Source organism: Carassius carassius, chromosome 38 (genome assembly GCF_963082965.1).
Source record: "Carassius carassius chromosome 38, fCarCar2.1, whole genome shotgun sequence".
Lineage (NCBI taxonomy): Eukaryota > Metazoa > Chordata > Actinopteri > Cypriniformes > Cyprinidae > Carassius > Carassius carassius.
Window position 1 is genome coordinate 22,502,684 of NC_081792.1, and position 12,251 is coordinate 22,514,934.

The 12,251-nt window shown below is 37.4% G+C and overlaps 3 protein-coding genes across 5 annotated transcripts in view; all 3 read left to right on the forward strand.

The window, feature by feature from the left end:
- The first annotated feature begins 75 nt into the window (after positions 1-75).
- Positions 76-3,537, forward strand: LOC132119202 (uncharacterized). Its single transcript, XM_059528995.1, has 9 exons — positions 76-192; positions 337-430; positions 532-810; positions 984-1,115; positions 2,165-2,317; positions 2,601-2,818; positions 2,988-3,156; positions 3,290-3,421; positions 3,520-3,537. Exons 1-9 carry the CDS (start codon positions 89-91, stop codon positions 3,535-3,537), a joined length of 1,299 nt encoding a protein of 432 aa, XP_059384978.1. The 5' UTR covers positions 76-88.
- Positions 3,538-3,755: 218 nt separating this feature from the next.
- On the forward strand, positions 3,756-8,158 carry LOC132119585 (putative leucine-rich repeat-containing protein DDB_G0290503). The gene is made up of 3 exons (XM_059529673.1): positions 3,756-4,501; positions 4,903-6,190; positions 7,510-8,158. Exons 1-3 carry the CDS (start codon positions 3,872-3,874, stop codon positions 7,560-7,562), a joined length of 1,971 nt encoding a protein of 656 aa, XP_059385656.1. The 5' UTR covers positions 3,756-3,871; the 3' UTR covers positions 7,563-8,158.
- A 1,302-nt stretch (positions 8,159-9,460) lies between these two features.
- The window catches only part of LOC132119586 (signal-induced proliferation-associated 1-like protein 2), a 62,645-nt gene continuing 59,854 nt past the window's right edge, over positions 9,461-12,251 (forward strand). For 2 of the 3 annotated variants that reach the window (XM_059529674.1, XM_059529676.1), the window contains exon 1: positions 9,461-9,610. The gene's annotated coding sequence lies outside the window, so the exon portion shown is untranslated. The remainder of the gene's footprint in view (positions 9,611-12,251) is intronic. The other variant, XM_059529675.1, reaches the window with a different exon arrangement.

Below are 12,251 nucleotides of genomic sequence, written 5' to 3' on the forward strand. Positions count from 1 at the left end.
ATGAGTTGCGTGAATTGTATATGATTAAACTTAATCTATGCCTGAACATGTATTTGTGCAGTGCTCTCAAGGTCTGTGGACACATAGCATGTGGAGTCCGGTTGAGGAATGTTCTGTAGGCAGTCGGGACTCACTGTCAGAGAGCAGCTGTTCCAAGCTGGACAATGTCTCTGAAAAACAGGACAGGAAGAGGTGCAATTAATTTTTAATTTCACAATGAATCTGTTGATGACTGATAAAGTAAATGATCCATAAATGTCTGATGTCATTTCATGCAATGGATTTCAAGATGCAGTTGTTGAGTGAAGTGTTCATTAACACATAACGTTTTCGCAGCTGTATCGGCCAGAGGGCTCAGACAACCCCTGTTTCCTCTCAAGATTGTCTCAGACACAAGCTGTTGAAGGAGTCGACAGCATCCACTGGAACTGTAATACAATTTCAAGATATTTTTTTCATAACAGTGCACTAAACTGATATGTAAATGATCTCACTGATCTCTTTCCATCCTTTTTTGTAAACTGAATAAAGACTGAAGAGCATGACTGTTCAAAGCAAAGGAAAGACTACAAAATAGAGGAGCTCCTAAGCCAGGTGGAGGTCCTTTGGGATGCTCTGCAGGAGAAATATGGAGAAAACAATAAGACTGAACCAGCGGAAAAAGAACAATCAAGAGATAAAGCTGCACAGATGGTGTCAGATCTCACAGTTTCAAACCATCTCTCAGAAAATGTAGAGGAATGCAGTTCAGGAATGCTCGAAAAGTTCCTTGAACTGCTGGATCACAGTGGTTGTCACAAAATAAGTCAGGTAAGCCAAGCATCATGACCTTAATTAAACTGTAATGATACCAAAACCTGAACATGAATAAAAGAAAAGTAGCTTACTCAATTTCAAGCTCATAGCATGGTGTGTTTGTGTATGATTTTTTTTTTAAATGTGATGAATGCAGGACCAATTACACTGATGTAAATCTGCTTTAGGATGTTCCTGGATCTCTGTATAGGCAAGAAATGGCTGAGGGTGCAGAAATGTCACTAAATCTACTGAGCCATCAATCTGAACAAGAAAGACCCCAGAAGCAGGACCAGATCACTAATGTTCTACAAAGCTCGGTAAAAAAATAAGCTACAAAGCTCAGAGCTTGTTTCACAAAGCAATGTTCAATATCAACGTGATATTAGAAATTTACATATAAATAAATTAAAAGCACCATATTTCACTCATTTATATCACAAAAATTACTTTAATAACATCTTACGATGTATATACAGGACTGTGCAAAAATCTTAGGCCACTAGTATTTTCACCAACAACAAAAAAAGGTTTTAAGTCAGTTATTTCTATGTTTTGCTGTAGTGTGTCAGTGGTAAATATCAGTTTACATTTCCAAACATTATTTTTGCCATTAATTGTAATAATCCAGTGAGATTTTTGTTTGCACAAGGAGCCTGACAACAGCCAGTGGTCCACACAGAGATCTGATCTCATCATCATCCAGTCCGTCTGGAATAACATGAAGAAACAGAACAAACTGAGACAGACTCAATCCAGAAGAACTGTGGCAATGTCTCCAAATACACTTCAAGAAACCTACCTGCAAAGCTGCCTGAAAAACAATGCCCAAGTGCACCTAGGACAAAAGCTTTTTTTAACACATAGTGTGGTCACATAGCCTGGGAAAACCCAGACTACTTCCGGCGAATTTCAATTCTCTCTACAGAGAGTTTCAACTGAAAAGGGTCTGGTTTTAACCAGGCTAGTGGTCACACCAAATGTTGATTTAATTTAGTTAAGTTAATATAAGTTAATTCATAAAATCTATTTATGACATTATTTTTTGACGGCAAAAAATTTGCACAGTAATGTAGCTTTGCAGGGTTCTTGAAGTATTTTGGAGACATTGCCACAGTTTCTTCATGTTTTTCCAGACAGACTGATGATGATGAGATCAGATCTCTGTGTGGAGCACTGGCTGCTGTCAGACTCCTCGTGCAAACAAAAATCTCACTGAATTATTACATTTAATGGCAAGAATAATGGAATGGTTTGCACAGTATTTTTTTTTTTAATTTTATTTAAGGCAAATGTATCAATGTCACTGAATTAGATGATAAAATATGAAACCAATTGACATTTAATTTAAATATGTATCTTTTCTCAGCTATCTACTCTAACAGTGCGGATAAACCAGCACCTCTGCTGCTGTGCTGAGCTCAGTATGGACCTCCTGGACATAGAAACAGATATGGCTGTGCTTTGTGACCCTGAGCTCAGTGGCCTGCAGGGACTACAGGAGCAGCAGGATGACCTAGAGGTCACATAATGAAAAAAAAAAACCTTTACTAATTGAATATAAATAGATATTATTCACTATTTGAATGACCTTAGATCAGGAATGAAACTTTGCCTGCAATAGTTAAAGATGGGCCCAGCTTCTTAGGTATTAAAAGATTAAACACAATATTAAATTATTTATAGATTCCTTCATAAAAGATTAGTTTTTAAACTGCACCCTGAAATTGATTGAGTGAGTTTCTGCTTGACATTTTAAGTGATGAACATCCTGCTATAGAATGCATTTCTTTTGTCCCACAAAGGTTCATTATAATATCATTGAGGGAGAGGTGAGAGAGATGGAGAGACTGGCCAGTCAGCTACAAGTTCATCCCCCAGAGCAGAGAGACCTTCTCAGGGAAGAGGTTCAGGCGATCCTGCAGGCTTGGGAGGAAGTAGGCCGCAACATGGTTGAAAACAGAGGGCGCCTGGAGAAGTTCCACCAAATTCAGGACTACTTTGAAAACTATCTTGCCATGATGTGAGAAGAGAAAGTCTGACTAATTTGGGTTATTATACCTAGTGAATATTTCATACTTAATGCCAACAACTTTAGCAAGAAATACTTTCCCATCTGTGGTTTTGCTATTTTAATTTAGTTTGGGACTAATGTGATATTTTGATACAGTCGCTCTTTCTGTGCCCTGTAGTACGTGGACGGAGAACACCAGATCCTGTATCCTTGCTGGTAGCTCTGCTTGGAGAGAGAGTAAAGTTGCAGAGATTGAGCACAGCATTGAAACAAAGCTGGATGAGTTTAGCAAACTAGCTGCAGCTGGTCAAATGCTTATGCAAGATGAGAGTCAGTTTAAAGACATTGTGAGTGTGTGATTGATTTACTTACAGCTGCCACATGGTTATCTAAAAGCGATGTCAGCTGTCTAAACATGCAGCGTCCAACTGCAGAATGTTCGTTATGATGTTTTCTTGATTATAATCTTCCTGTCTTCAGATCAAGGAGAGAACAGATGAGTTACAAAGCATGCTGGGATGGATCCAGGTGAACTGGCATGCTCAAAGAGAGCAGCTTATAAGAAACCAGAATGGGAGACCAGAGTCAACAAACGATCTGGTTCAACAGCAGGTTTCTAGAATTTTTTCAACATCATTTAATAAGGATTTAAAATAAATCAGGGAAAATGTACAGTCATGTGATCATAATGGCAAAATTAACCCCATCAGGATCTTGTATTACCCTGAAGGGGTTAATTTTAATAAGCCTTATTGTTTAAGAAGAAATAGTCATGCAAGAGATATGAAACACAATTTTGCACACCTATATTGAAATCTTTTATAATCAAATTTCTTCAGTTGACCAGTCAGAATCATGCATTAATTTGTCATTTGAAATGGATAAATAAATTGTGCAATAATTTTTGTAGTTAATTTTCCATTTGATTTTTTTCTTGTTTAGGCTATGCCTTTCAAAATACCTTCTAATAGTCAGTGCATTGTAAATGGAGAGGTCAAAGGAAGTGCTACTGAAACACAACCCTCTCAAAACAACTTTGAGCAACAGAGTGGGAGGCCTGATATGTCCGGTTTTGTTAGTCAGGAGTCCTGCCTTTCAAAGACATCGCTAGGCTCTAGCATCTGTCTCATTTTGAGCTTTGATGAACAGTCTTCGGGCATCAACCAAGTGACAAAGCAATGGTCACCCAACAATAATGAAATACTTGAAGAGTCAGCAAGCAGCATTCAGGGAAACAGATTTCAATCACAAGACAAAAAGTCAATGCAAATGCAAGAAGCACAAGAAATGCTTCAGCTGAGATGGCCAAATGAATTGGTCATGAGTAAAGAGACCAAACAGATGTCGTCTTGTGTGAATCTTCCACAGTTGCAAATCAAAAACCAAGGAGAACCAGACCAGTCACTAAACAAAGAGGAAATACCCAGCCAATTGTCCACATATAACATTGAATCATCAATTTGCAATCACCTACCAGAGAATCTGCACCACAGCAACAAACAAACATATCTGCAGCTATCACCAGACATTGATAACATGCAAAATCCAGAGCATCAATTGCAAAAACCTCAGTCACAAATCTACAGTCAGAACTACAGTCAGCAAAAATCTTCACACAACAATCTAGAAATGAACCAAAACCAAAGTGACGATCATCTGAGGCATGAAGTGCCAAATGAAGTCACTCATAGAGTAAGTATGACTTTGAATAGTGTGTTAACTTCAGACACATTCCAAACTCAGCTCAAAGCTTGCACACAAACCAGACATGCATGTGCTTATTATTCTCCCGGCTCTGTGCATCCTGTCCCATGTGGTAAAACAATGACCTCATGATTTAGTTTCCATGGCGTGGCTTTGAAATGCCTCCTGGTGGTGTGTTTTGTAATAATTCGCTGTGAAGCCTTTATATGCCATATAGGATTTATTAACTTGGCATGCAGTCGTATTAGTCATGCTTCGGCTATTGCCATCACAGCTGTGTACGTATGCATTCAATTTTAATGCTTTCAGAATGTGTTTGGGCCATTATCAACTAGCCGTGAGTTTGGTTTTATAATATTGTAAGGTTTGCATTCAATTCTCTTTTGCAGGTGTTCACGTATTTGCATGTCTCGGATAGTTACAGATCCACAGGGCGAGTCTTGGAGGTTGAATCCTCGACACATGCAGCAGGGCAGGACGTGAGAACCTCTGCATCAGGTTCCTCCTTAGTTCAATCGTTCTCCTCTCTTTGGCAAAATGTTTACAGTCACAACGGATTCAAGCCAAGTTCTTTGTTCAAGCTGATAGAGCCAATCAAATGTAAGGAGGAAATCCAGCGAAGGAGCTCTCTGCATGGCACTGTAGGATCGGAAAGGTCTGGCAAACCTTCAAGCATTTTCAGGCGAAGGTGTAACACTTGGCCAGAAGGAGAAAGGGGAGCGAAAGAAAGTCAATTAAACTCCAAACTTCAGGTTTTCATCGAAAAAAACATGTTGCCGGTGAATTCTGTCATCAGTAACAAGACTGACTCTTTTCCAGAAGACAATTTCCCTAATGCTGTCAAGACTTCAAGTGGACCAGTTAAAAACACCTGCTCTTATTTGTCTCTGGGATCCACTCTTAGCTTCAATCTTCCCAAGTGCTTTCACAAAAGTGTCTTGGACATGGAAAATAAAGAGGGGATTCAACCTGTCCAGATTTATGATGACTCAAACAACCAAACATTACCCTCGGCTGGAACACCACTGTCAGAAATTGAAGTAGAACCAGTGATTCATACTAAACAAACTGAAATAAACCTTCATATTGAAGATTTGGGCAGTACAGAAGAACCAACCACTGAGGTTGAGACCCAACAGTTAAACCAAGTTTATGAAAGCATGGAACCTGTTCTGAGGGTTTTCACTTTGGTTGAATATGAAGAACCTGATAATGTTTCCTCCAGCCATCATGAAGCCTCTTCTCCAGTGTTTAATGGCTCCACCTTGGTCACTCACTGTAGGCCTCTGTGTCCTTCTTCATCAGGTGGTCACAATTGCTTAAGTGTTTACACTAAAATTAAAGACCTGAATGGCCACTTATATTACACATCCAAACACAAGAAGACAAACTTGTTCCCTAAAAGCCCAGTCTCTCGTAAGAGTGGCCGCATCATAAACTGTGGTGTGAGGGACTGTGCAGTGTGTTTCAGTGATACAATGAAAGAGACAAGTGTAGACTGTGCAGAGAAACCTGACATCAGCATGGAGGAGCTTCTTAAGCCAGGCCACTGGCTATTCCAGCAGGAGGAAGAGGAACTGGAAGATATCTGGAGAGGAAGAGTGGGTAATCTCACTTCCAACTGTACTGTGGAAACAAATACGGATGAAGAAACAGGAGAGGATTCTTACAATAAAGGTTAATGACTGATATTGAATTTAGAAATTAATACTTTTATTCATCATGAACCTAATAAATTGACCAAAAGTGAAAGTAAATACATTTATAATAACTATTATAAATATTTATATTTCAAATAAATGTTTTTTTTATATTATTATTATTAAATGTTAAGCAGGACAACTTTTTTCAGTATTGAATTAGTTCAATATTTTGGTGTATTATGTTTATTTTTAAAATCTGACTACAATTTGCTCCAATATAATCCTTTTATGCATTCCTGTTCAGACATTTGGGATAAAGTTTTTCTTCTTTTTATTCTTTTAAGAAATTAATACCCTTATTCAGCTAGGATGTATTCCATTTATCTAAAGTGACTGTAAATAATGTTGACATTTGTAATGTTAGAAAATATTTATATTTCAAATAAATGCTTATTAAACTTTCTATTCACCACAGTATCCTGAAAAAATGCATCACCTTTTCTACAGATATATTAAGCAGTACAACTGTTTTCAACTCTGAATAACAAAGCACAATTTCTTGAGCACAATATTTCACAATATTATTATTTGTTTTACTATATTTTTTGATAAATAAATTCAGCTTAGTTGAGGATAACAACACACATAACACATATAAATATTGTCTAATTGACTGGTCAACACTAAAAATGATTTGATAGAATATAAAACAATAAAGTAGTGCTATTCTTAGGAGACACTGATTTAACATCATATGGTTAACTATTGCCATATTTATATTAATGACCAGTGGCCAGACTATGTGACCTGCCAAAGTGTGATGTGATTAGCAAATAGCTCCATCTGTTGGGCAAATTATGGGTGAGTGTGTGTGAGCTAGCTATGAATATCTATAATATATGAGAGTTGCAACGGAGAAGTACAATCTATGCATTAATATGGATAAAGAGCTCATGGATGTTTAATGGAGGGACACCTGTATTTCTGGATGAAGAGAGAGAAAAAACGACAGTGTCTGTAACTGCATTATTCTTATGCTCCAGTTATTAATCATGAAATTATATGGCCTTTATTACACTGACAAATACTCGAGGCTGTAATAATGACAATATCTCATGGGGATAACATTTAAATTGATTGCCATGTTTGACAGCTGTGCTGGGCCCAACACACAGCTATTGAAATTAGGCCAGTATTTCCCTTTAGACTTAGATGTGCTTAAAATCGAGTATGTGAATGAGTATATGATATGACACATGCAGATTTATAATGAAAAACAAAAGAACAATTACGTCTCCTTTTTTAATGCCAGGTTAATTGCTTTTCTTTTCTTTCTTTTTTTTTTAATTGCAGGACTATCAATCAAAACCAACAGGGGACAGGTAGCCCACCCACTCCATGGATGAGATATAACCCCATCAAGATGGATTATTTCATGGATGGGCTCGTTTTGGACACCTTGCCATTTATCTGCTGTACATTTAGTATGCGGAAGGTTTTTTTTTGTTGTATTCTTCTCTATATCATAGTGGTAAATGTAACTCTAAAGGTTGATCTAAGATCACGTAATAGACAATGCATTGCAGATTCACAATAGCGGTTTGAAATTTCTTTGGCAAACTCCAGATGGCGCCCTTGTCACGCTTTATGCGTACTGTGCAGCATTTGGTAAGCACAGAGGAATGAATGGTCAACCCATGTTCAATATAAGGCACCTCTGTGCACACCTATTTAGAGCTAACAACAGAATCAGCAGGCCCAGAGACCTCATCCTGTTGATCCTGTGGAAATAATAAATAAACATGGATGAAAAGCCTTGCATATGAATTACACACTCCTTTATAAGCAGATTCCAATGCAATAAGTTGTACATCTGAGAAAACAGTTTGTAAATCACTATTGTGGTGCATATGTGTAATTGACGGGATTATTACTGTTTTGTGTGGTCATGTTGATTATGTTCTTCACTATTTTGCACAAAATAAAACTGAAACCACATAAATGTCAGTGTGATTTATATGCTGATTGCTTTAAGGTAAGGAAAACCTTATAAATGTAATAAATCGTAATAAATGTAGGTCACTGTAAAAGCACTTTACAGTCTTGGAACCACAACTCTTGACAGGCTATAAGATGACACACGTCACAGGGTAGCTGCCATCAGACCTAAAAATAACGTGGCATTTTACTGGAGCGTGTAAGATTGTTCATGCCAATAATATGAGGCTTAAATATGATCATAAGTCAATTTATGACAAATTGGCCCTCTCTTGCACACATTACGAAAGCAATGCTATATAGAAAATGTTTTATAACAATCACAAGTGCTAAAATTACAAATACATAAAAATATATATATATATTTGGGAGTGGATATTTCATGCCACCTATAGGGAACACTGTGTGACAATGGAACGAAATTCATCAAAGACTGCAAATATTCTGTGTAAACAAATATATGTTGTGAAAATTAGTGATTATATAATCTGTTGATGCCATAATGGTAAAATGACTTTACATGACAGTATATGACTTTTATTTCTTTTACTTTTTACTTTAATGTAAATGTTAAGTAGCCTACATACTTAAATGCAGTATTTAATTAATACCAAAGACTTAAAGGGATTGTGTAAATACTCAATAATGATTTCCATGCATTATGCACTGGATTCACATCCATTCCACTGTTGCATAATTTTGCCTCTAGGCAACAAACACATTAAGCAAATCCTCATTAAAATTGTTTATACTTTCAAAGGTCACTTGTATATGTGAATCATATTTTTTGATGTGTGAAAATCACCAAAAATATCCTTTAGAGCAAAAATGTCTCCTCATAACGAATAAGTTCAAGTGATCATGATGATGTAGTTAGCGTGACCAAGTCAAAGCTTTTTCTTGTTTGCTAAACGTCATCTCTTCATTATTAATTGCTGTCTAATATACATAATGTGCTTTTTACTCTGAGGCAATTTCGTGGATTAAATGAGTGTTTACAATTTAGAAATGCATACATCAAAATGTAATTTAAGAAGTGGACTTTTTTTTTTTTGAACGTATTCATCCATAAAAACGGTAGTAACTGCATCTTTTGCACGGTAAATGCGATTTTCTGCTTGTCAGACATACATTTGTCTCACAAAAGTCTCACAACATTGCCCCAAACAGCCCCTTTAAAGTCACAGGGCGAGATTGACAGGCCAGATAGCAAATGATACGCCTCTATCACAGGAGGCGTGACTCTGTCTGCCCCACGGCGAATCAGCGAGCAGCAAAGGCGGGGTTTGTGCCGGTGGGGCTGTCAGTCAGCCTCTCGCTGCGTCCTGTGTTGAGTTGTGGCGCTTCTATTGTGGAAGGCGCGTCTCTTTGGGAAATAACGCGTGGATTGACACAAGGAATCGTTGCTTTGTCTCATTTTCACATTCAGTTGGATTGTCGTTTCGTGCTTGGCGAGGTAAGATGACAAACAACTGAATCTATCTGTTGTATAATTGAACTTGTTCTGAAATAAACTTTTTCTCAAACTCCTCGGAGTTTAGTGGGTTTTGTCCACACAGATCTATCCGGCTCCACAGCGCGTGTTTTTTGTTTTAACAAAAGATGCTTTTAGCAAAGCAGGGTGAAACTGCTTTGTTTTAGGTAAAGTTTATTTGGTTTTAAAATATGTGCCGCTGCTGATGCACATAGCCTATCAGAAGGGAGTTTAGTAACGTTAGTGTTATTCAATCCAGTGTTTGGGAATAGGGGAGTTAATAAAAAGCATCCTACAATACCTTAACAATATATTTGATTGCACTCTAGTAGTTGTACATTATGTGATTTGTGTGAAAATGTTGAATATTTATTCGCTTTGTCAATTTTCTTTTCACTTTAAAACTTGATAGATCGATAGTTCACTCAAAATTAAAAAGGTCTTCATTTACTCCCCTTCATTTCATTTAATTTCAGACCCTCATGATGACTTACATTCTTCCGTAACACACAAAAGTAATCGACACGAGTCGTTATAGGCCTATATATTCCAAGTCGTCTGATGCCACGCTATAGTTTTATGTAAGGAACAGGCCAAATTTTAGTCGTTATCCACCCGTCATCCGCTTTATTAAACGCTGCTACCGAATTTTTCAGTCAGTGAATTGAACTCTCGAGTCGGATCAGTCTGATTCATGAACAAATCATTCACCGTGTCCCAATTTGCGTACTCCCCTGCTGAATTATAAGCAGAAATCAGGAGCATGACAGAATGCGCAGTTTCATGAAACACTGTGAACAATACCTGAATGACCTACCCTGTGAATTACCAGCGTCAACTGTCACATGACAATAACAACATGAGAAGTGTAGCCTAGGTAGCCTACATTTGGATTATGTTAATAATAATGCATTATTATATTATTAAGTTTTCAAATGAAGTAGGCTAACTTAGAGTATGTGGGTTTGGAAGCATTCTATGGTTCGAAGTTTAGAACAAGTGATCACTTTGCTGTCCCATAAGGCTGATAAGCTATTACGAGAAAAAAAACATATATATATATATATATATATATGTGTGTGTGTGTGTGTGTGTGTGTGTGTATGTGTGTGTGTGTGTGTGTGTATTTATACTGCACACACAAAAAAAAGCCTTTCATTTAGGATTTTTTTTTTGTATTTTAATTCAGACTCACTTTTTCACAAATTGTGTATGGCTGATTCTCCCATGAACTTGCCAAGAAGTGCTAGGGCAGATGTCACAATCTTCAGTGAATAATAACTTAAATTTTTTCCCCCTCACACAAAGGTATAGTAGGCCTTCAGGCAAGTTGAAAATAACACACAAGTCACGTGGACTATTTTTGTTAATTTTATGTTGATTTTGTGCCATCTTTGAAGTGTTGTCATTTATTGGCATTACATGAAAGAATTTTTATTTTTATCTCCACAGAAGAAAGTCAGTCATACAGGCTTGGAATGACCGTATAGTTGTTCATTTTTGTGATAACTATTCCTTGAAAGCCTTCAATCTACAACTGATCCTATAAATTTTCAGTTTGAAACAAGGGAGTTTTGTGATTGCCAAAAGGAAATCAGTCATTTTAGTACAAATGATTATCTTCAATCTTATATCGAAAATGCTCATTCTATCACTGGTCTACATCCTAAGAAAGATCAACAAAGTACTCATTACTCACTGCTGTTGAAAACCCTGCAATGGTCCGAAATGGCATGGTCTCACATAATTTGTTTAAAAAAAAATGCTTAAATTAAAGAAAAATAGTTTTTCAGCAGTAACCTTGGTAGCCAAATGTTGCTTCAAACATCTTGGCAGTCTACCCAGTAAATCTGCGGTCTTATTTCATCTCCTGGGTTTGGAGGTTTTGATGCCCAAATTGGAGGGGTTTGTGTGCTTTTCAGGCTGAAACCCTTTGTAGCTCCGCTGTCTTTGTTTTAGGCACATCCATTATTCAAATTCAAGCAAATACTTTGTTCTCATCTGTTGGAAACTGAGTGGCATGTAAATGAAATGTCTTCATCAAATGGAGACAACAGATATCTGCCCAAATGTCTTGTTGCATGTCAGATGAGGTGCAGATGGCTCTGAATGCTCATCTAATGAGTTTGCTGTATATTTTATTGTTAATTTAATTATCAAAACTCCAATGTAATTATGTTCAGTCTAGCTAAATTCAGTCAGAAACACTTCTCGTGAGAGCTTTAAAAATGTTGTGCTGTTTCTGTGAAATGTTCATATTCTCACTAAAATGGTGATATACTGCTTTAAACCACTGAATGAATAGACATGCTGCTTTGTGTGGTCATTTGAAACCCCCTCAGGGTGGATTAGAAGTCAAACACCCCAAATGTCTGACAGCAGGGAACCCGTCAAAACCACTTTCCTTTCGCTCAGAGGGTTCAAATCAATGGCCTTTGTGTCGCTACCACTGACAGAAAACACAGGCCTGAGGGCGATTAGTTTGTGTTAGCAGATTAATTTCCCCTCTCTCTGTGTCCTGGCGGGCACCTGTCAGCACTGAGGGACTCTTCACGTGGACCCTGTGGGACTTTTCAGTTGTCCCAACATAGTGCGGTCAGGCTAATTAAGTCTTGGATCTTTT